Consider the following 19,423-nt stretch of genomic DNA (forward strand, 5'->3'; position numbering starts at 1 on the left):
TCTGTTTAAACAAATTTGACAGCCTGTGAATACTGAGTGTGTGCTTCAGATATATTTTAAGAGCTTGGGTTGTGATCACATGGTACCCATAACTCATCCGAGCTCTGCAGCCAATCACATACTGAAAGGAAGCAAGAGAGAGAGAGAGAGAGATTACACTTTTTCCAGCCACACAGGGCTGATTAAGCGTCCCACATATCTAAGCAATCGCAGGCTGACACTGTGTCAGCAGCCTCTGCAGCTGCATGCATCGATGCTGATGCTGACACGTGGTCACCAAAGCACGCATTTCTTGGACTTGTTGCTGTTTGCAAGCAAAACAATCAAGATCGTCAAAGTGATTATACATATTGTTCCTGAAGCTCGGTTGTTGGCCAGCAGCACTTGATATGTCTGTGCCAGCCAGGATTCACTTTTTGGAGGCATTCGATCTGGTGATCAAATGATCCCCGAGTGTGTGGTGGAGACCGAACCGCTTTCGTATTGCACAATGCTCACATCTGATGCAGAAGAACGCCTCCTTGAAAGCCTGAAAGATCTCGGTACGTCCTTAATCCATTGTCACGTGCACCATCAGCTTATTGAATAGCGCAACTGAGAAGAACTTGCCTACAGGCTTCAATGACTTCCGAGGAAAGCAGAAGGAAGCGATTACTGCAGCACTGACTGGCAGTGACTGTCTCGTCCTCATGCCTACTGGAGGTGGACATGCTCTCACTATGCTACTGTGCTGCTCTGCTATTACTTGCAGTGGTGCATGTTTACTAAATTCGTCTAGGAGTCCACATTTGGCAATGATGTGCAGGTGGCAAGTCCCTTTGCTACGCCCTTCCAGCTGTCATCACTGGAAAATTGGCGGTTGTAGTATCACCCCTCATTGGTGCGCACTGCTTCCTACCATCCCCCCTGTTGCGGCCCAAGGGTGGCTGATATCCACTGCGAGCTGCCAAGATTGATTATGTCCCCCTTACAACTGAAGTGCCAGTTTCTTGGGTCAGCTTTGATGCAGGACCAGGTCAGTAATTTCAACAAGAGGGGCATCAAATCGGACTATTTTTGCTCCACCCGCACAGAGAAGGAACGTGCAGCCATTATCCGTGGCTTGCAGACCGCCAACATTGCTCTTCGGCTGCTGTTTGTCACACCGGAGACATTCTCCTCAGAACAGTAGGGTCTCCTCTTTTACAATACCATCAAGGTGCCTTTTATCGATGCCTACCTTTGAGTATCCAAATGCTTGCTGCACTATTGAAGGGGTTCGTGCTATCAAGAAAATTACTTCACTGCAGGTTGCTTGAGCACATGCGTGGGATATATGCCTCGGGCCAGCTTGCTTTGGTGGCTATTGATGAAGCCCACTGCATATCATCCTGGGGTGCGGCTTAAACACTCCTCTCTCAACTCTACCTTAAATGTGAGCAAATAGCCATTGGAGCATGCTCTCATGTGCTGAATGGCGAGGTTTATGTCAGGTCATGATTTCAGGCCAGCATACAGGCGCCTGTCCAGCATCAGAAGGGAGCTGCCTGGTGTCCCAATCATGGCATTGACTGCCACAGCAACCAAGCAGGTCCGCTCCTCCTCATGCATGCCATCTATCTCTCTGCTGTTCCTTGCAAACTTTCCGTTACCAGCTTTGGCCGCTGCGATGAGGAATGGTGACAAAGACGTGTAGTGTCTGAAATGCAGGTTCAGGATGACATTGCTCAGAGTGTGCTGAGAAACCCGCTCCGCCTGATCACATCCTTCAACCGGCCCAACATCAGTTACCACGTGCGCTACCAGCTGCAGGGCAGCTCATCAGCAGTCAGCCAGATTGCTGACATCATTGAGGAGATGAAGGGGCCTGCTGGAGCCGTCCCCTGCTGCATCGTGTACACTCTGAAGCGTGAGACGGCTGACGAAGTGGCAAACCGTCTCAATGCAAGAGGTAGACTTCTGCATCTTTTTGTACTTCCTTGTATCTGTGGCACAGTGTGAGAGGGATGTGCATGCAAATTTGCACATCTTGAAGGTACTGTTGTACATGTTCCCATTTGTACTTCTGACAATGTGAGAGGGAGAGAGGCATGCATGATTGCACATCTTCGGCAGCACATGAGTGCTCCTTGGTCAGTGGTCTTCAATTTGAATAGCTAAGGAAAGGGTATCTATGTTGGTGGCAGGTGTGCGCGCAGCCGCATACCATGCAGGCTTGAGGGATGCAGAGAGAACCCGGGTACTAGAGCAGTGGTCCTCTGGGCAGATCCCTGTTGTAGCTGCCACGATCGCGTTTGGCATGGGCATTGACCGAGCATGTGAGCCTCTCCTTTCCAGCCTTTACCCCAGAGTATCAATCGTGGTTGTCCCTGCTTAAAGAGCGATGAAATCTGATCCAGCCTGACTTGTCATGCTGGAATCTAGCATAGGAGTGTGGTGGTGGCGGCCGCACTGCGCCATCTGACCGATAGTGCTTGAGCTGACTGGCATGAAAAACATCATGCATACGCATATAAGGTGCCAGATCCAGGTCATAGGAGGTCTCAGAGACCTGCTTTTACCTTGTAAAGGCCATTTGAGACTGATATTGGCGCTGCAGGTGTGCGGCTTGTGGCTCACCTGAACCTACCAAAGACGCTTGAGGGATTCTATCAGGAGTCCGGGCGTGCAGGCAGAGATGGGCTGCCTTCACGCTCTGTCCTGTTCTACGATGTGGACGACAGAGAGCGCATGGACTACATCCTCGGTAAGACCCTGGCTTCAAGGTGCCACCTGCATGGTGTTTACTCGGCACATCTGCCTCCTGGCATGTGGATGTTACACATGGGACCTGTGCACAGAGGACGTGACAGTTGTCAGATGGCTTGGTGAGTGATCCAATGTTCAGCATTGCAAGTATGGGCTCCAATCTACGCGCAGGCAAGGAACAGGGGAGGAAGCGCAAGAAAGGTGCCAGCAATGCGACTAGTGATGCGACTGTGGACAGGGGGCAGCAGGCGTTTTCCAAGATGGTGAACTACTGTGTGGGCGAGCAGTGCAGAAGGGCTCAGCTGCTGGCCCATTTTGGGGAGCGCCTGTCGGTGTCATGCTCTGGCTGTGACTGGTGCCTGGATCGCAAAACAGTGTCCCAGCAGGTCAGCATATCACTTATCTAAGCAAATGGCTGACACTCACGCAGCCTGCATCTCGAATGATGCCATCAACTCTGTATCGTGGGACAGGGCTGTCCCTTTACTGAGCTTTAGAGCATTGGTTGAGAGCGAGGGAGCTCGATTGAGGACGTTGGATGCTTGTTGTGCAGGTGTCACAGATGGCGTTAGAGGGGCCAAAGAGGGTGAGGGAGCGAGAACAGAGGTTTGGAGGGAGGGGCTTCATGGCTCATGGCCACAACCAGAACAACAACAATAATGATGATGAGGACGAGATTGAGTCAGTCAAAGGTGTGTGCCCAGAAAATATGTGGGGTCCATTTAGCCGACGCGTCCTTTTCATGTCAGCAGAGCAATGCTCAGGATACAAGGCTGACTGTTAAAGCAGAGGTCACCATATGGTACAACATCTTGGGTCACATGCTAAAGCAATGGCTGTGCGCAGGGAGCAGTGATGACGAGGACGCCATGCTGGCGGCGGCTGAGGCGGCTAGCAAGGCGGCCAAGCGCAGCCGCGGGCCGGGGCCCTCCTCGCAGGCGGCCATGTTCCAGGAGCTGGAGAGCGCCGAGCTGCGCTTCAACAAGAGCTCCAAGGAAGCCACTGGAGGTCTGCAGCATGCATGCTTGTCCGAGACATACGCCAAGGACACAGTAAACTTTTTTGTTGGGTGCATTGGCTGGTAGATCATTCGAGTACACTGACACGGGAGCTGAATGGCTCAAGGAAGATCAGCTCAAAATGACAGATTTGACAAGCAAGGTGGCTGCACTTGCCTCAAACTATTGCCAAACCTTGCCTTGCGAAGCGGTTTCTGTGGTGGTTTTAAGTTTTTCAGAAGAATCATCATCATTGTTATGTTCTCACTTGCAGGCAATAAGGGAGAGCTCATCTTGCGCAAGCTGGAGGCGAAACAGGCGGCGCCGGCGGCCAGGCCGGCACTGGGCACCGCGCCTGTGAGCGAAGCCATGCGGCATGCCGGCATGCAGCGCATCCTCGCAGCCCTGAGAGGGAGCCCTGCGGGGAGTGGTGTGGACGAAGCCCATCTGGCAGCAGCTGCACAGGTGAGATCTTCCTCTTCTAATATGACTATAAGTGCAAGCCTGGACTATTTGCCTCATTACCTTAATTCATTGTGTTGTTTTCTTGATATGGATATGGAAATTGAAGTTGGCCGTGTAGCGCTGATGGCTGTGCTGAGAATCAAAATCACACTGGGTTCCACCTTTCCTTCAAATGTGCATGTTGCCCGGTCTCATAGAGGCATTTTTGAAGCTGCACCTCTGGCGATTGTGCCCTCTTATGCAACTGAGTCCTGCATGTCACTGACTTGATATGCTGCACAGGTGATGGAGCAGGAGTGCTACTCCACCAGCGCCAGCAAGCCAGTCTACCTGAGCAAGCTGGCTCACAGCAGCAGCGAGGCAAAGGCCCTGTCATCAGCCGCAGAGCTCCTGGCAAAGGCTTCAACAGGAGCAGCGACAGGCGCACAATCCCCAGATGCTGCCAGCCTTTCTGGAAAGCAACACCGAATCGCCAGCAGACACGCCCAGCCGCCAAGGGCAGATGGGACAGAAGAGGAGAGCAGTGGCAGGCGCTTGCATGAGATGTGCACTTCCATTGAAGCATGTGTGGCGAGTGGAGGGCCATTGGATCCTGGGGTCGCAAAGGTTGTGTTGGAGCAATTGAGTGTCATGAGAGATGCGCGAGTAACTGCGTCGCTTCTGAGGGAGACGGGCATTGGGCACAGAGTGAAGGCGCTCAGCAAGAGGCCTGACAAGGTCATAGCCGCAGCAGCAAAGGATGTCATTGCCGCTTGGAAGATGACGATATGTAAAGCCAGTTCATGACTCAGCTTCATTGATAATGCCGTATTCACCCAGACAATGATGGCAGCTCATATGCCTTGAATCAGGAAGTGACCTGATCATTGGAGAGTCAACAGCACAGAGAAAGCCACAGAGGGGTCGGCATGCCACCTCTCTGAGCACCCATGCATGCAGTCTCTCTGCAGACCTGGTAGAAACAACAACGGACTACAAATTCTGATCAGGCTTGCAATTGCACCATTAATTTACAGACAAGCACCATACGTTCCAATATATGACTTGCCATAAAACCGACAAGGATAATCAGAGTTACACATCCTAAATGGTCAACAAAAAGGCTGCGTATGCAGAGTAGACACGGATTGCTATATACAAATGAACGCCTTCTCGTACGCTGATCGTTGTCAATGTTAACAGTCTTAATGACAGGTCCCTAAGGAGGGAGCACTTGTCAGTGTTTCTGGACAGAATCCTACCCACCATATTGCAGAATGCGTCCAAATGCACTGTGCATGTGGGCATTTCAGGACCCCAACAAACCCCACCACGGACCCCAAGTCATAATTACCATCAACTAAGGAATAGACACATTCATTCAAAATACAAAGGAAACCGAAAGCCTGCTCAATTGAGGAGCACTTTCCTGGCTTGCTCCCCTAGTGGTACCCGTTGCCGTTTGCATTGCCATTCCCATTTGCATGGCCGTTTCCATTTGCATGGCCGTTTGCGACGCCGTTGCCGTTGCAGCAGCCGTTCACAAGCTTGCTGGCGGCGTTGGCTGCATATGGCAGATCCACGCCTGGGTTGCAGTCAAAGAAGCCAAAGGGCTTCAGGGTGAAGCCCACCTGCATGGGCAATCACATCCCGTTCATGCGTAGCACAACAGGTACACTGGAATGTCTATCAATCTGTAGACAGTTTGTGTGCCCCACAATTTACAGCAAAACGCCAGCCAATGCTCGGTGCAAGGCTGCGCGCTTCAAAACATTTGCTTCAGACAGGAGTGGCAGCAAGAAACTAGCATTGTGTTGACCAGTAAAGGGGGCAACAGACGAGGGAACGTACGTGCTCCACAGGCATGACTGGAAAGTCCTCAGGCCGCACAATGTGTGTGACACCTGCACGCAGCACATCTGTTAAGCTGCCGCCTAATCAAGATGACGCATGGCTGCATAATTTCCAGAATGATGGGAACGTTCAAGCAGAAAAGCTGGCTAGAGGGCCAGAATCTCAAAAATGACACAGGGGAAATATCGACTCACCGAAGGAGTGCCACACGACTGGGTCGTTGCCGCTGTCCACCCTCCGGTTCTGCACCCACAAATTCAGATTCAAATTCTATATATCCACTCCCATGACCCTGTTGCTAGATGGATTTCAAGCGGAGATTCCTGACGCAGTCCCTCTCTTCAATTCCATTGCTGTGCAGAGGCATGCATGCACAATGGCCGAGCAGGACAAGCAAACCCCGTCATCTTCCAGCCATTCCTGTCACAAGCACATATCTGCTGTTGCAGCGCCCCCAGAAAACAAATGAACCTGGCGCATGGGCTCCCATGAGAAGAACGAGGCACGTAGACGGATTTCACACCAAAAGGATCATGCTCTGTACATAAAAGGCGATTCACGAATTACAGAGAGTAAGAAGATCGGAGGGAACGCGGCGGACCTGCTTGGTCCAGAGGGGCAGTCCCTCGCCGCCCTTGGACTGGATGGTGTAGTCACCCGCGGGCCAACGCTCGGACTCGCTGTGCGGAGTGACCCAGATGTTTTTGAGGGCGAAGCCGCCGCGCGCCTGCAGCAGGCTGCTGGGCGTCGCCAGCATCACCGGCGCCGCATTCGTCATCAGCTTGTACGCCACTGGCTTGCCTGCAGCAGCGCACATGTTTTCATTATTGTCATTGCAGGACATGGCACAGCAGTTGCACTGCCTGTGCAGCTTCATCGTTATTGTCACCAGCGGAAGAAAGCACTGGCTTGACTTTGCACGGCACTGGCCTGACTGCACAGCAAAAAGTTGATAATGCCACCATTCTAAGAAGACCTGCACAGCACAGGCTGCTGCCAGCTCCTGCAGAATATGCCTGCCAAGAGCACCGCTGCCATCAGCACTGGTGCAAGCTAGCACTGGAGATATTAGGCTTGAAGAGGGTCTTCAATCACTTACGTGCAGCTTAGCAATGGCAACTGGCACAGCCAGCGAAACAAAAGGCAGGGTCCCAATACAACTGCGTTTCCGTAGCACCCACTACATGCGGTTGGGGGTCACGAGGAAGAGAGGGGCTGAGAGGTCACCTGTGATTGGGTTGAGGGACTCGGGGTTCTTGACCTTCCACATGCGGCCCTTGCTGGGGTCGCACACGCGCTGCGCCTTCGCCTCGCTCGTCAAATCCGTCTCCACCGCGATGAAGCCGTTGCCGTATGGGTTCTCTGGGCCGTCCGGCATTGCCTCAACGTTCACCTGCACCGCGTCAAAGTACCTCTTAAGTGCATGCCAGGTACAGCAAAACCCCCTTTGATCACCCCTGTTGCCTGTTCCACAGAAGTCCGTGAAACATGCAGTCTGCCTGAGGATCTCTCTCGCTATTGTCAAAATCATCCGGCGCGTGCCAGGTGCTACCAACTGCCCTGACCACCAGAAACAGTCCTACTGCTTGGAGCTGCATGCATGCCTCTAAGTTTCTGTTCTGTGAGCCTCAGCTCAGCAAAATGAGCTCAAGGCCCTAGTCCGGGGAGGAATTGGAACAGGAATGGATTGCTTTGGAATGCAGCAGGAGCAAGAATTCCACGCAAGGTGCATCTGACATCCTGGTCTGTATGCAGTGCAAAAAGATGCTTGCATCACTTGTGACTGCTTCCTGCACTACAGGGCACCACGCAGAGACCCAGCTAGTGGCGTGCACTTCATGCATGAGATCGTTCCATGTACAAGCCTCCACCCCTGGCAATCTTATACTCAGAGGGGCTGCGGCCGCACCTCACTGACGGTGAGGGCCTTGCCGCCGGCCGGGTCGTCGACGGAGAAGTCGAGGCGCGCACAGAACAGGTGCTGGTGCGCCTGCGCATTGACGCCCGGCGCCACGAGCGTGCCGTAGCGCGGATTTGCCGGGTCCTCGTCAGGGGACAGCGGGTTGGTTGACAGCTCGCCCGTCAGCTTGATCTGGTACTCGATCGTGCCGTCCTGCGCGCGCGAGCAGCCCACCATCAAGATTTATGCAAGCTGCATTCTGAGGCCAACTGTGATTCAAACCGGGCGACGTTGCAATCAGACACTGTACACATGCCCTGCTGGACAGACAGTGCCATCTTGCCAAGCATGCATGCCTTGTCATAGCTGCGTCTTCTAGTGCAGGTGCAGGGAGGATGCCGGAACTAGTGCATGGCACCGTTAGGTTACTTGACAGCCTTGTGTGCGCGCATTGCTTTTTCTAGAAGGGGAACGTAACAAGACTGGACGGTACCAGCCCGAGCCTGTCTGGTATTGAAGTGCGCGGTAAATGCTGCATGCCGGCATTGAGCACACGAGCATAATGATCAAAACGGTGGACTTGCGCATTTGCAGAACGCGCTGAGATCCTGCAGCAGGGGTTCGAATTGCACCTGGTAGAAGTGCTAGTAAAAGCATCAGGGTTCAGTGGACAGCCGGGTGAGCGCACTTTGTATTCCTTACAAGGGGAACATTAGAAGTCAAGTAGACTGGGCGGCACCAGCCCGAGCCGGTCTGGCATTGAAGTGAGTGGGAAGAAACACGCCTCACCAACATTGAGCACATGATCACAAGAACAGTGTGCCCGCGCACTACTAAATGGCGTTGAAAAATTGCAGCAAGGCTCAAGGCGCACCTGGTAAAAGTGCCAGTAGAAGCAGTACTCGTAGTTGACAACGGTGGCGACGAAGGAGAGGACAAGGCGGCGGCTGCGGCGAACCTCGGCGTGCCCGTTACGGTACTCCATGTGCTTCCACAGGATGCCCGCATCCTCCTCGTGCAGGCACACTGCCTTCTTTATCGCCCACGGCTCCCCTGCAAAAAACAGCCCATGTCACGGATCAGTGACTATACAGACTGGACTAGGCGCAGATAGGTACCAGATGATCCTTTTGGGTCTGGAAACCAGCCATCTGTGCCGATCTGTGACAGCCCACGCGCGTCAGTGCTGCAGAAAAAATACACAAGTTCCTTCGTATAAAACCTGCTTGACACAGAGGATTGGCTTTCCACTGAATAAAGAGGTGCGGCAGGCAGGCAGGTGCTTGCCATGAGCACAACACAGTAATGTGAGGACAGGGGCGCCAGATCACAGGAAGTGGAATTTACCCTTGCTGTCGTTGAGGACGGCGTCAAAGTACTTGATGTGGCCGAGGCAGTCGCAGCCCAGCTCCAGGCTGTTGGCGCAGAAGCCCAGCCTGCAACAAGGCCAAGACTCACAGGATGGCAGTAAGACGTCATGATGTCAAGCAAGCAGTCCGTTGCATGTTGATGGACATTAAGCTAGGCACAAGAGTGGCGCTCTGGCAAAGAGTGGTACCCGTAGTCGCCCACGTCAAACGCGCACTTGCGCTGGAACGGCGCATGCGGGTCCCCGTACGGCTGCAGCAGCCATGAGAAAATTGGTCCATTGTTCAAATTTGAATATACATTTGGAGATGCCGGGCCGGGCCGGTGAGAAGGGGACACACAAGACCTCAAGCAGACAGGCTTTGTGACACCCTATATTATTCCACAGTCATCAGGAGGCATAATATGTCCAGTCAGCAATGTTATTGACAAGTGTGAGGTGGCCTTTTTAGAGCACTGACGCAGAGCAAAGGCAGGAGGCGGCAGCAGCGCACCACACACATCTCCACAAGGGATGCTCTGTGCAGAATGGGCCGCACAGCGCCGCCGTCCTCATACCTGCCACAGCAACAGCCAACCTCTCAGCAAGCCTTCTCCTTGCATCCAATACATTCAAATCCCTGATCAATCCTGGGGCGTGATAAAGGAGGCAAACAGGTGATTCATGCCATGCATGGATGTCCTTGCCAATGTGAAAACCTGGAGACGCCCATGTTCCCTAGCGACACATGCAGGCTGGAATGATGCGCAAATGCCTGTCTTAGCAGTCAGGTGGGAGGGTCATTGCTTGTGCACTGGCTTTTGGAAGCAGAAAAGTTGACCGAGTGCATGAGAGACGCACCCGACGTTGTGGAGCACGAGGCCCTCGCGGTAGTTGAAGGAGGTGCGGATTTGCCACCTCTCCCACTTTATCAGGTTGCCCTCAATCTGCACACCATATGTGAACACTTTTAAAGTCATGCAGCATATCCTCGCCCATGTGTACCTTTCGGCCTGCCCCTCTTAACTCTAAAAGGACCAATGCCAAACATTCACGCTTGCTGAGTGGAAAGCCGCCAAGTAGAGTAGGAGTGACTGGCATGACAGGAAGCACCCCACTGGGACCCGAAGACACCAGTTTTACCCTTTGATTTGCAACACATGTGTACTCAAGAATCACATGCACTCCAAGAAGAAAGAGATGATAGAGAGGAATACATGAGTGAAAGGGAGCTAGAAAGGGGCGCACGGTGAAGGAGGGTCCCTCGGGCTGGTCAATGTTGAGGGGCTTGAGTGAGGTGCGGAAGCCCTTGTCCATCAGGTTGCGGTGGTAGTTGCTGTTTGCCTTGGGCACCTTCCACGGCTCGGCCGCGTCCTTCCAGGGGAAGTCTATCTGCACCACCTGCATGTGCATACAGAGTGCCCTTACGAAACGATGTAGATTTTTTGCATGTCCTGCTGCATTCATTCTTGCATGTGTGCCCGGCAGAAATCAGTGCCCGGCAGATATCAGTGCCCGGCAGAAATCAGTGGCAGTATTGGTAGGTGCACAGGACTGCCGCCCATGCTGCACTTGCCCTTGGCAGGCCGGCACTCCTCCATACACACAGCAGCCAAAACCTGCCCAATACTTCTGGAATCAGCTCTTCTTAAAGCAAAGTCCCTGAGACCAATCTAGCCCAACCCACCAGCGAGGCGTGCAATCCAGAGCATTGGGATCTGCGAAAGGCCTTGTGATGTGGGCTCTGATTACTCTCGCGGTGGGATGTTATGAGGAGAAGCAGATGAACGTGATGCACAGGGAAGGGCACCTTTTTGAGGTTGAGGTCGACCATGGGGACAAAGTCGATGGGGTGGGAATAGTGATTGTCATCCAGGTGGGTGCGCTCATACATCCACGTCTGGATCAGCCGCCCCTCGATCGGCGGCATGTGCACTGCACACAGTCCATGTCAGAACCTTCTGTGACGCAGACCCCTGCATTACCACTGCTTCTGTCCTGCTTTTGTGTCTCTGCCCTGCGTGTGAGAAATGCCTCTGCTGCACCAGCAAAGAACCTCAGAGCGCAGCTTTTCTTTCAAGCAGATTTCCCGGAGGTTTACGGGTGTCAGGGTGAGATCAGCAATAGGCACTTACCGAGCCAGGCCTGTCTTTGCATCCTGCCCCTCCTACCAGGTATTCTCATGTTTAGCAGGTCAACCTGGCGCCTGAGGGTCCAGTGGATTACAATTACCTGACCAGGGGTCGCAGGCGACTAGGGCGAGGTCAGTCAGGCCGTACTGGTCCTTCAGCAGAGCCACCACCTCGGGGTCCGCCTTGACAATATCCTCCGCCAAGATGCAGTCCTCCGGCGTCAGCAGCGGCTCCCTGTCCTGGATCTGCAAGCGCATGCACACTCCCCCCATTATATATAACCATCATCCACCCACCATAAACACCTCTCACCGACCCCAATCCGGCGCTGTTCCCGGCCTGCATGCCTGCACTCTACCCTCCTGCATGTCTAGGGGGCTTCTTCAGACTGCCACCGGGCAAGCAGCGTCTTCCACACTCTCACCGGGCAGACAGTGCGCTTTCTGGGTGCGGGGTGAACTGCGCTGCCTCTAAAGCCAGGCTCGCCAATATCTTTTCTACTTTCCTACACCAAATATAGCCCACACAATAAAGCGGTAAACACCAGATCTGCACTATTATCAAGCCCCTATGCTTCCTCCAAGTACCTCTGTTAAGTGCAACTGCTTGACGGGCGCTCCCAACACTTACATGTCTACGCATGTCTCTCATGTGATCAATTAATTTTGTGACTAATGATCTAGGTGTACCTCGGTCCAGGCAGTGATGGCGGGCTTGGCGCCGGAGAGCAGAACCGTGGCCTCGATGAGGGGCGCCTTGGGGTAGGCCTGCAGGATGACGTCAGCAGCGCGTGAAGGTACATCGTCCGGGTTGGCCTCGTACGCCACCAACTCCGCCTTTGTGGGCTCCTGCAACCATGACATAAGACTGGTGATCATCTTGACCAGCTGGGACCCAAGAGATGTATGCTGTCGTTGGCAGCATACAGCATGAGCACTGGCATTTTCACATAGCCCATTTGCAGGATCTCATTGAGGTTCCGGTACTCTGGCTGCGGAGAGCTGCATCATTCACTGTTCACATTTAGTCTACAGACCATGATTGGTTGAGATCTATTCATGGGATCGACGCTGCTTGATTTTTCTGTGCTGTTGCCGGTTGTTGGTGAAGTGGGCATGTGCTCAACAAGGTTGCAGAGTCGCAAGGTGAAAGGATGACAAAGTGGCGCAAGAGGGAGGCGAGCGTACTGCAAGGGTGATGACGTTGAAGCGCAGAGGGGAGAGGTCCTTCTGCGCAGCAGTGGCCTTGATGGCAGCTGCTGCGGCCTTGATCTCCTCTGGCGTGAGGGGGTCCAGGGGATGTGCGACTGCACCAGGCAAGCAGATGCATATTGATTCTCTGCATGGCAGGTACAGGAGGTACAAAGGGTGGTAAGTTCCAAGACCAGCTGGGTACCAGCTAACAAGAGAGTGTGTGCGTCATCTATTACATTTGATGCCCTCATACGACGTCTGTAATCGACACGAAACACATCACAATGTTGTGGAATGCTCAGATATGTTGGTCTTGCATACGAAAAGTCACTGGTTTCAGAAGGCACTGTGACCCCAGCAACAGCCGGAAAGCGGTGTGATCTCACACTCCTACAATTAGAAAGACATGATCAAGCGAGTTTATTCCACAGAAATTGCCGGAAAGAAGCCAGATTTATGCTGGCAAGAGACACGCAATCGCATACGTATGCGCGATATCGATGCTGTGCTCACCGGCAGCAACCCTTCCAACCATTTCATTTCTTAAATATGTTTGCAGTGCATTACACTTAATTCAAAGAATCAAAGGTGAACAAAATGCACGCAACAATGTGATGGAGCAAGCGCACGAAGCTCACCGCCCATGTTGCTCCGAAAACACACAGATGCCGGTTGTTGCAACGGTGCGGCCTATACGTTCGTGTCGACAGCTTATACGAGAAACAAGCTAATGAACGGGACGAACTGGCGACGCCTTGCTCGATCTCGAAGAGAAACAACTGGCTTCCAGAGAGCAAATCTGCGTTAATGGGCCACAGGGACTCCATGTGGGATGCGCCAAAATATTTCGTCGTCGTAAATGCTTCCGCCTGGCGAATGAGAGGATGTGCCTGGCGATTGAGTTTCTTGGGAGAAGCTTTCCGGGAAGGCATCTCTCGCGCATGCACTGGATAATTCGTTGCACAAAAAGTACAGATGTTCAATTGGCAGTGAGCTTCTCTCATCAAACAGTCAGGCTGAGGAATTAGAATCCCGGGTCACAGTACGTTTGAGAGATGGCACTCTTGATGCAGCCACACGCAGGAATGCGGGGCATGCTTCCTATCGATGCTCCTCTGAACAACTTTATTGGAACTTCAAGGGCTCTGTGCTGGCGACAGCGACAAGTAAGGATCAATTCAGTGGCTCTCGTTTCTTGCGCACGTGCATGTTCCCCTGTTCAAAGCAAGCCTTGATGGGGCAATCCCTTGTTGCAGGCACAGAAGTGCACAAAGTGGCGCCCCTTCATCGGGAGAGCCGACGCAAGGTGAGGGCCTCGAAACCTAGCAGGGGTCACCACGTATCCTGTGGCTGTATTCACAAGGTGTGCTCTTGGAAGTATGTGAACCTCGTTTCACCGATCGTAGGGACGCCGCTGGGAGCAGCAGTGGAGGTCAGGATGAGGGGAAACCGGAGCTGTCCGTTCCTGACAGCCTCCCTGCCAGCGCTGCAGACACTGACTGGAGGGAGTTCAGAGCACGCCTTATTGCTGGGCAAACTGCATCCACCTCTGGCAGAACCGAGGAGCAGGTAATCTTCAAGGCTGTGCAATCTGGAGCCAGAACAGCAGTTCTCCTTATTGCTTTGCTCAACTCGCTCTCTGCTGTGCACAGGGCGTCAGTGAGAAGTCCACAGAGCCTGACGAGGAGTCGAAGCTGTGGGCGCACTCCATCAACTTCCCAGAGAAGGGGTGCCTGCTCATCGCGCACCCACTTGTGTTCACCACCCAGCAGCAGTACTTTGCGCAGGTAATATCATGTCCTGTCGCCTCTCGCACATGGGTTGCCTCCTTTGCATGTCCTTTGATCTACACTCTCTTTCTAGTATCAGTGTAAAAGAGTGACAGGAAGATGCTGCTGGCGCAGGCTGTCATATTCATCTTCGAGCACAGCGAGCAGGGCAGCGCCGGGCTGATACTGAACAAGCCCACACAGTACACCATTGGCACCATGTCTGGGCTGGAGGCGCTCTGCCCAGAGTTCAACAACAATGGTCTCTTCCTGGTGCGCCTCACATTTTCAGAAGGCGCCTCCCTTGTACACAGGCCTGCAAATGCTTCAGCCATACGACAAGCATCATCCAGAACACCTGAGGCTGAAAGACAGCTCCATCTTTGCAATGCTACTTCGCAATCCGTATCTTTGCCCAATGCAACTAGGATGGTCCACACAAAGGCATTTGCATTAAGAACCTCCAGTCTCTGGTCTTTTTTGTCTGTGAATATGCTATTTCTTCGAGCTCCCCTGCCCCTCAATTTCCAGCTCGATTTGGGCAGGCCGTATCTCTTTGGCCCCATTTTCTCAGGTGCTCCCCTAGATTGGGCGGACTGAAGACGGGTGTGTCGATGGGAGCAGCTGAAAGCGGGACTGGTGACCTTCATCATGCCATAATTTCAAGCCTGCACATCAGCGCTCCATCAAAAGAAATTCTGGTACGTGCAGGGTGGAGATGTGAGCCCCAACTCGATGCACATGCTGCACTGCCACGGGCAGCTGCCAGAAGCAGTGGAGATCATCCGAGGGATCAACATGGGGGGCTTTGATGCGGCCAAGGCTGCTGTCAGCCAGGGCAGAATGCCAGCCACAGACTTCAAGTGGGCGCCCTGTTAAATAATCACCTTTTGCCACTCCTTTTTAGTGCTCGCTTGATGTAGCATACGTTGGTCAGGAGAAACCACCTTGCCACTGCTCTGCAGTGCTCGCTTACCATTGCCCCTCTTCAATTACAAAAGCACAGAGCAGACATTTATTCATTGCTTAGTTAGGGACTAGATTCACTGCAATTAACCAGAGAGGAGGACTCAGTACTTCTTAGAAATGAGTGAATTGTGCTACTTTTGCTGGACATTGCCTCATGGACTTAAAATTCTTGAACAGGTGGTTCACAAGGTACTCGGGGTGGGGTGCGGGGCAATTACAGAGGGAATGCGCGTCGGGCGTGTGGTTCACTGCGGCGGCCAGCAGCGCCCTGGTGCTCCAGCAGGGCTGCGCAGACAGCGCAGACTCGGGGCGCGAGATGTGGCACCAGGTGTTTAAACCTGCGTTCGCGATGTCACCCTGTGTAGAGAGAGCATTGCTCCATTCTCATGCACTTGCATAAGGTCTGCTGTAACATGATATGTATTTTGAGGACATGTGCTTCTGCCCTGTCAGTTTGTGTGATCATGCAGCAGCAGTTGCATGTAAGGGAGTTGCATCAGCAATGTTGTGTGCCTTTTTGGCTTCTTCAGTCGTGCATTGAGCCTGTTGGGGTGCTTGTGCAGGTGCTGAACCTGATTGGGGGTGATCTGGCAGAGCTTAGTAAGGCCCAGAAGGGGGTGTTCGACCCTGAAATCATGGGAACCCCGGCCCCTCCCTCAGAGAACCGCGATGGTGATGCAGTCTGACCTATTTAAGCAGATGAAATAAGGTGCATATCTTGAGAAAACACTCGGCTGACCATTGATGTCAACACCAAAACTAATTCGCTGGAAGATATTTGCCAAATGGCAGGTTTGCAAGCTGTTTTAAGATATGAGAGTGTTTGTGTGTGCACGAGTGCTCTATTTGAACATTGCCGGACCCCGTGATGATGATTAAGCAGAGTTTCTTTGTGGTATGCATAAAATTCCAGATTCTCTGGCGTCGACTTCAAATGCTTGAAAGAGCAAGATCCCTGATCATAAGCATGATGCTGTCTGTGGGCAGGGTTTGAAAATCAGATAAAGAGGTGTACTACACTGTGACAGTAGAGCTTTCTGCAAATTCAAATTGTGGCACACGATTTGCATGGCCAAATGGCACACATATGCACCGTATCACGGTGATGATCACTCAACAAGACAGTGTGAACCGTAACGTAGATCTAGAGCTGTGTTACAAGTCCCCCATTTGGATGGGCAAATTTCAGCATTTGCGGAGCTTCTCATCAAAGGATTGTTGAGCACTGCACTGCCTCCTTGTCCCTAGGAAATGCTCTTGACAGGATCATGCAAATTGCAGCAACTTCTAAGACACAACTTTAACCACAACTTTGTGAGCTATCTAAGGAGCTTCCTTGGCTAAATGGATTGGCACTACCAAGTGTCGCAACTAGATGACGGAAGATCCCCAGATGGAACAAATGTCGTTGCTGTCATTCCATACACCAGCCCAGCAGCAGAGCCTATCACACCTAATGAAATGAAAGGAGAACACAGGCCCTAATCATTTTTTGACTGAAATCTAACTACCGCACAAGAATAAAAACGAATCCAGAGTGAGATCGGCTAGGAATTCATGCAAGCACAGTTTCCTCTCTCGAGATAGGTCCGGCAACACATCATTCCGAGGAATGGCATTCAACGGGTGGCCATACATTGTACAGGTACACATCGCGTTGTGGCACAGCTCTGCCTGTCTGACCTCCCAGTAACATCGGCAGGAACAGCCAGACGAGTCTAGCAGCCATGCAGGTGTGGAAAAATCCACCCAAATCAGTGCGCAGCCTGCATGCTGGCAGCCTCTCAGGTCCTCCCTTTTGCTGGGCTGGTCACCAGGTGTGCGTCCAGTATGTGATGGCATAGGCCTGAGGGAAGCGAGCCTTGCACTGATCCTCGTTGAAAATCGGGTGCGGCGGATTGCAGATGCTGAACTCGTCGCCTGCGAAGCCACCAACGCTGAGTCAGAAGGTACATACCCAGCTGCGCGCTGCGCACGCAACAATGTCCAGGCACAAAATATTGTGCTCGCAGGGATTTGGGTTGGGCAGTGCCCCAAGGCTGCACTCTTGAAAACAGAGCTGCTCTCGACTGACACGACCTCACTATAAGGGCATGTAATTAGCCCTCGTCTTGCACAGTAGTTGGCAGGATGCTTAAATAAGAATGACAGCAGTGAGAATGGGGAGAGGGCACACCTGGGCCGTCCTTGGGGCCCCAGACGGTGCGGCGCCAATCGATGGGGTAGATCACGCCGGGCGGCAGGATGGTCAACCCCGACAGGCCCTTGACCTTCTTGTAGGCCTCCACCGCATGGAAAAGCATCACCGGCCCCGTGGTCGCCTCCAGCCAGTCCCACCTGTCACAAAGCAGCACAAAGTCTCAATGAAGCACTCACAAATAAGGGCACCACCCTACGCATACATGAGGCAAGTTACGGGTTGCAAGCCGTCAGCAAGCATAAGTGACTTGGATATCATCTGCCCAGCAAGAGATCCTCCAGCCTGGCTCTCAGACACCCAAAAGAGATGTTGTTGCATGTGGATTTACGGTAGGCTATCAGCATTGGCTGACCTCCTGCTCACTGCGAGCATTGCTGAGACTTCCACAACCTTGCCTTATTTTAATTTGTCATACGGTACTCTTTGACGAGGTGTCCAGGACTCCGCCCGCGTAGTGAGCATGTCTAAAGAGAAACAAACGCAAGCGCACCGGTCGGTGTTGGTGGCGGCGCAGGAGCCGGCGGCCTTGATGATCTGCTGGATACAGTAGAGCCAGAAGGGGTGACCCTTGGTGGAGGCCAGCCAGGCATTGGGGATCTTCTGGTCCCACTCCTCCTCTGTCATCTCTGCCAGCACCACCTGCCTCCCCGCTAAAACATCCTCCAGGCTCCTTATCGACTCAAAGTCTAAGTCCGCATACACCCCTGCGCCATGTGAGCATGCATCCTTGATGTATTGAAGTGATGCTGAATCATCCTGTTCCGCTGTCAACGTCCTTGTGCCAACCTGCAATTGCTAGGAGCAAGCCGAGTATATGCAGCACAAAGATCTGAGCATGGTGCACTGTTCTAAGAAGGCGGCAGAATGGGTCAGTGGTGGCGAAGTGCAAGACCAGTGCTCATAAGGGGGCTCCGCACCTCCTACATGGTACATGTAGAGGTATCGCACGCTGTCTGCCTTCATGATGGGCTTGGGCAGCGCATCGTATGTGTCCAGGAACCAGGGGTAATGATCTAGCACAAGCTTCCTATTGTCGACATCGGTCCATAATCTGCATTGCACAGCAACTTGATGTCTCACTCATCGCTACTAAACCTCCACTTTGGGTGGCACTGCATGTCAAAGTAGCATGAACAGCAAAGCAAGTATGTGCAGGGATTTCAGATTCTTGTGGAAGAAAGACCCACCTGTACTCCCAGCCTGGGTGGTTCTTCTTCCAGCTGTCCTGCCAGGGCTTGAATCCTTGGGGTACGTTCTCGTCTTTCCAGGACTGATGTATAATCTGTGGGATGTGATGTTCGCGGATATGGTGTTGGCCTCGCACCGCCGGCTTTGACCAGATACCTCCCTCACTGCCAGGCAAGAGGATTAACCAGGCCCACAATACTGAAGCCCCGGCGATTATTCGCATCGTTTCGTGCGGCCTTCAACAATCTGATATCTTGGTGCTTCGCTGTAGTACGTTTGTATAGCGATCTGTTTTCTATGATGTCTGAGCGCAATATTTTTGCGCTTTGAGTTCTGTGTCAGACTCGGCGAATACACTTTTCTATTGCACCAGATCCCACAGGCATGCCCATCAGTTGCATGAACTCTCCAAATCAAATAGAAGACCCACACATCATCCCCAACTAGCTTCTGATGCAAACCCGGTTGTTCAACTGTCTTACTATGTACAATACTACAACGATGGTTCTGACTTCCTGGAATTGTCGCAATCAGGTAAGCACATTGGCAGGACACTCTTAAATCTCTCTCAAGGTACTGGATGAGGCTGCAATTGGTCCAGCCGATTTTCCTCCGCCATGGAATTTTCCTCTCCCTTGCTTCCACCTGGCCTGCTCCCCGTGGGCCAGGGCTTGCCGCCCAATTTGACCCCAACCTGGTAC

At 52.7% G+C, this 19,423-nt stretch overlaps 5 protein-coding genes across 5 annotated transcripts; 3 read left to right on the forward strand and 2 right to left on the reverse strand.

Annotated features, from left to right (window-relative positions):
• Positions 1–327: 327 nt before the first annotated feature.
• On the forward strand, positions 328–2,356 carry COCSUDRAFT_29140 (P-loop containing nucleoside triphosphate hydrolase protein; the record flags this gene model as incomplete). Its single annotated transcript, XM_005647640.1, has 8 exons — positions 328–542; positions 616–702; positions 806–880; positions 999–1,167; positions 1,290–1,375; positions 1,473–1,570; positions 1,690–1,888; positions 2,178–2,356. Exons 1-8 carry the CDS (start codon positions 443–445, stop codon positions 2,354–2,356), a joined length of 993 nt encoding a protein of 330 aa, XP_005647697.1. The 5' UTR covers positions 328–442.
• Positions 2,357–4,050: 1,694 nt separating this feature from the next.
• Positions 4,051–4,979, forward strand: COCSUDRAFT_53525 (hypothetical protein; the record flags this gene model as incomplete). Its single annotated transcript, XM_005647641.1, has 2 exons — positions 4,051–4,190; positions 4,473–4,979. The coding sequence occupies exons 1-2, from the start codon at positions 4,095–4,097 to the stop codon at positions 4,974–4,976; spliced, it is 600 nt and encodes a 199-aa protein (XP_005647698.1). The 5' UTR covers positions 4,051–4,094.
• A 166-nt stretch (positions 4,980–5,145) lies between these two features.
• Positions 5,146–13,346, reverse strand: COCSUDRAFT_29142 (hypothetical protein). Its single transcript, XM_005647642.1, has 17 exons — positions 13,235–13,346; positions 12,591–12,709; positions 12,093–12,251; positions 11,504–11,648; positions 11,082–11,206; positions 10,520–10,672; positions 10,133–10,218; positions 9,786–9,849; positions 9,482–9,543; positions 9,271–9,359; positions 8,798–8,976; positions 7,933–8,136; positions 7,251–7,416; positions 6,625–6,824; positions 6,218–6,266; positions 6,021–6,073; positions 5,146–5,800 (listed from the first exon to the last, which is right to left on the reverse strand). The coding sequence occupies exons 1-17, from the start codon at positions 13,239–13,241 to the stop codon at positions 5,612–5,614; spliced, it is 2,049 nt and encodes a 682-aa protein (XP_005647699.1). The 5' UTR covers positions 13,242–13,346; the 3' UTR covers positions 5,146–5,611.
• Positions 13,347–13,830: 484 nt separating this feature from the next.
• Positions 13,831–16,020, forward strand: COCSUDRAFT_47519 (DUF179-domain-containing protein; the record flags this gene model as incomplete). Its single annotated transcript, XM_005647643.1, has 6 exons — positions 13,831–13,902; positions 14,249–14,383; positions 14,501–14,638; positions 15,077–15,228; positions 15,512–15,662; positions 15,898–16,020. The coding sequence occupies 6 exons, from the start codon at positions 13,831–13,833 to the stop codon at positions 16,018–16,020; spliced, it is 771 nt and encodes a 256-aa protein (XP_005647700.1).
• Positions 16,021–16,621: 601 nt separating this feature from the next.
• Positions 16,622–19,325, reverse strand: COCSUDRAFT_66191 (hypothetical protein). Its single transcript, XM_005647644.1, has 5 exons — positions 18,722–19,325; positions 18,452–18,585; positions 18,025–18,238; positions 17,511–17,671; positions 16,622–17,254 (listed from the first exon to the last, which is right to left on the reverse strand). Exons 1-5 carry the CDS (start codon positions 18,943–18,945, stop codon positions 17,145–17,147), a joined length of 843 nt encoding a protein of 280 aa, XP_005647701.1. The 5' UTR covers positions 18,946–19,325; the 3' UTR covers positions 16,622–17,144.
• Between the last annotated feature and the right edge of the window lie 98 nt (positions 19,326–19,423).

The sequence above is a fragment of the Coccomyxa subellipsoidea genome, assembly GCF_000258705.1.
Source record: "Coccomyxa subellipsoidea C-169, whole genome shotgun sequence".
In the NCBI taxonomy this organism is placed as follows: Eukaryota; Viridiplantae; Chlorophyta; class Trebouxiophyceae; family Coccomyxaceae; genus Coccomyxa; species Coccomyxa subellipsoidea.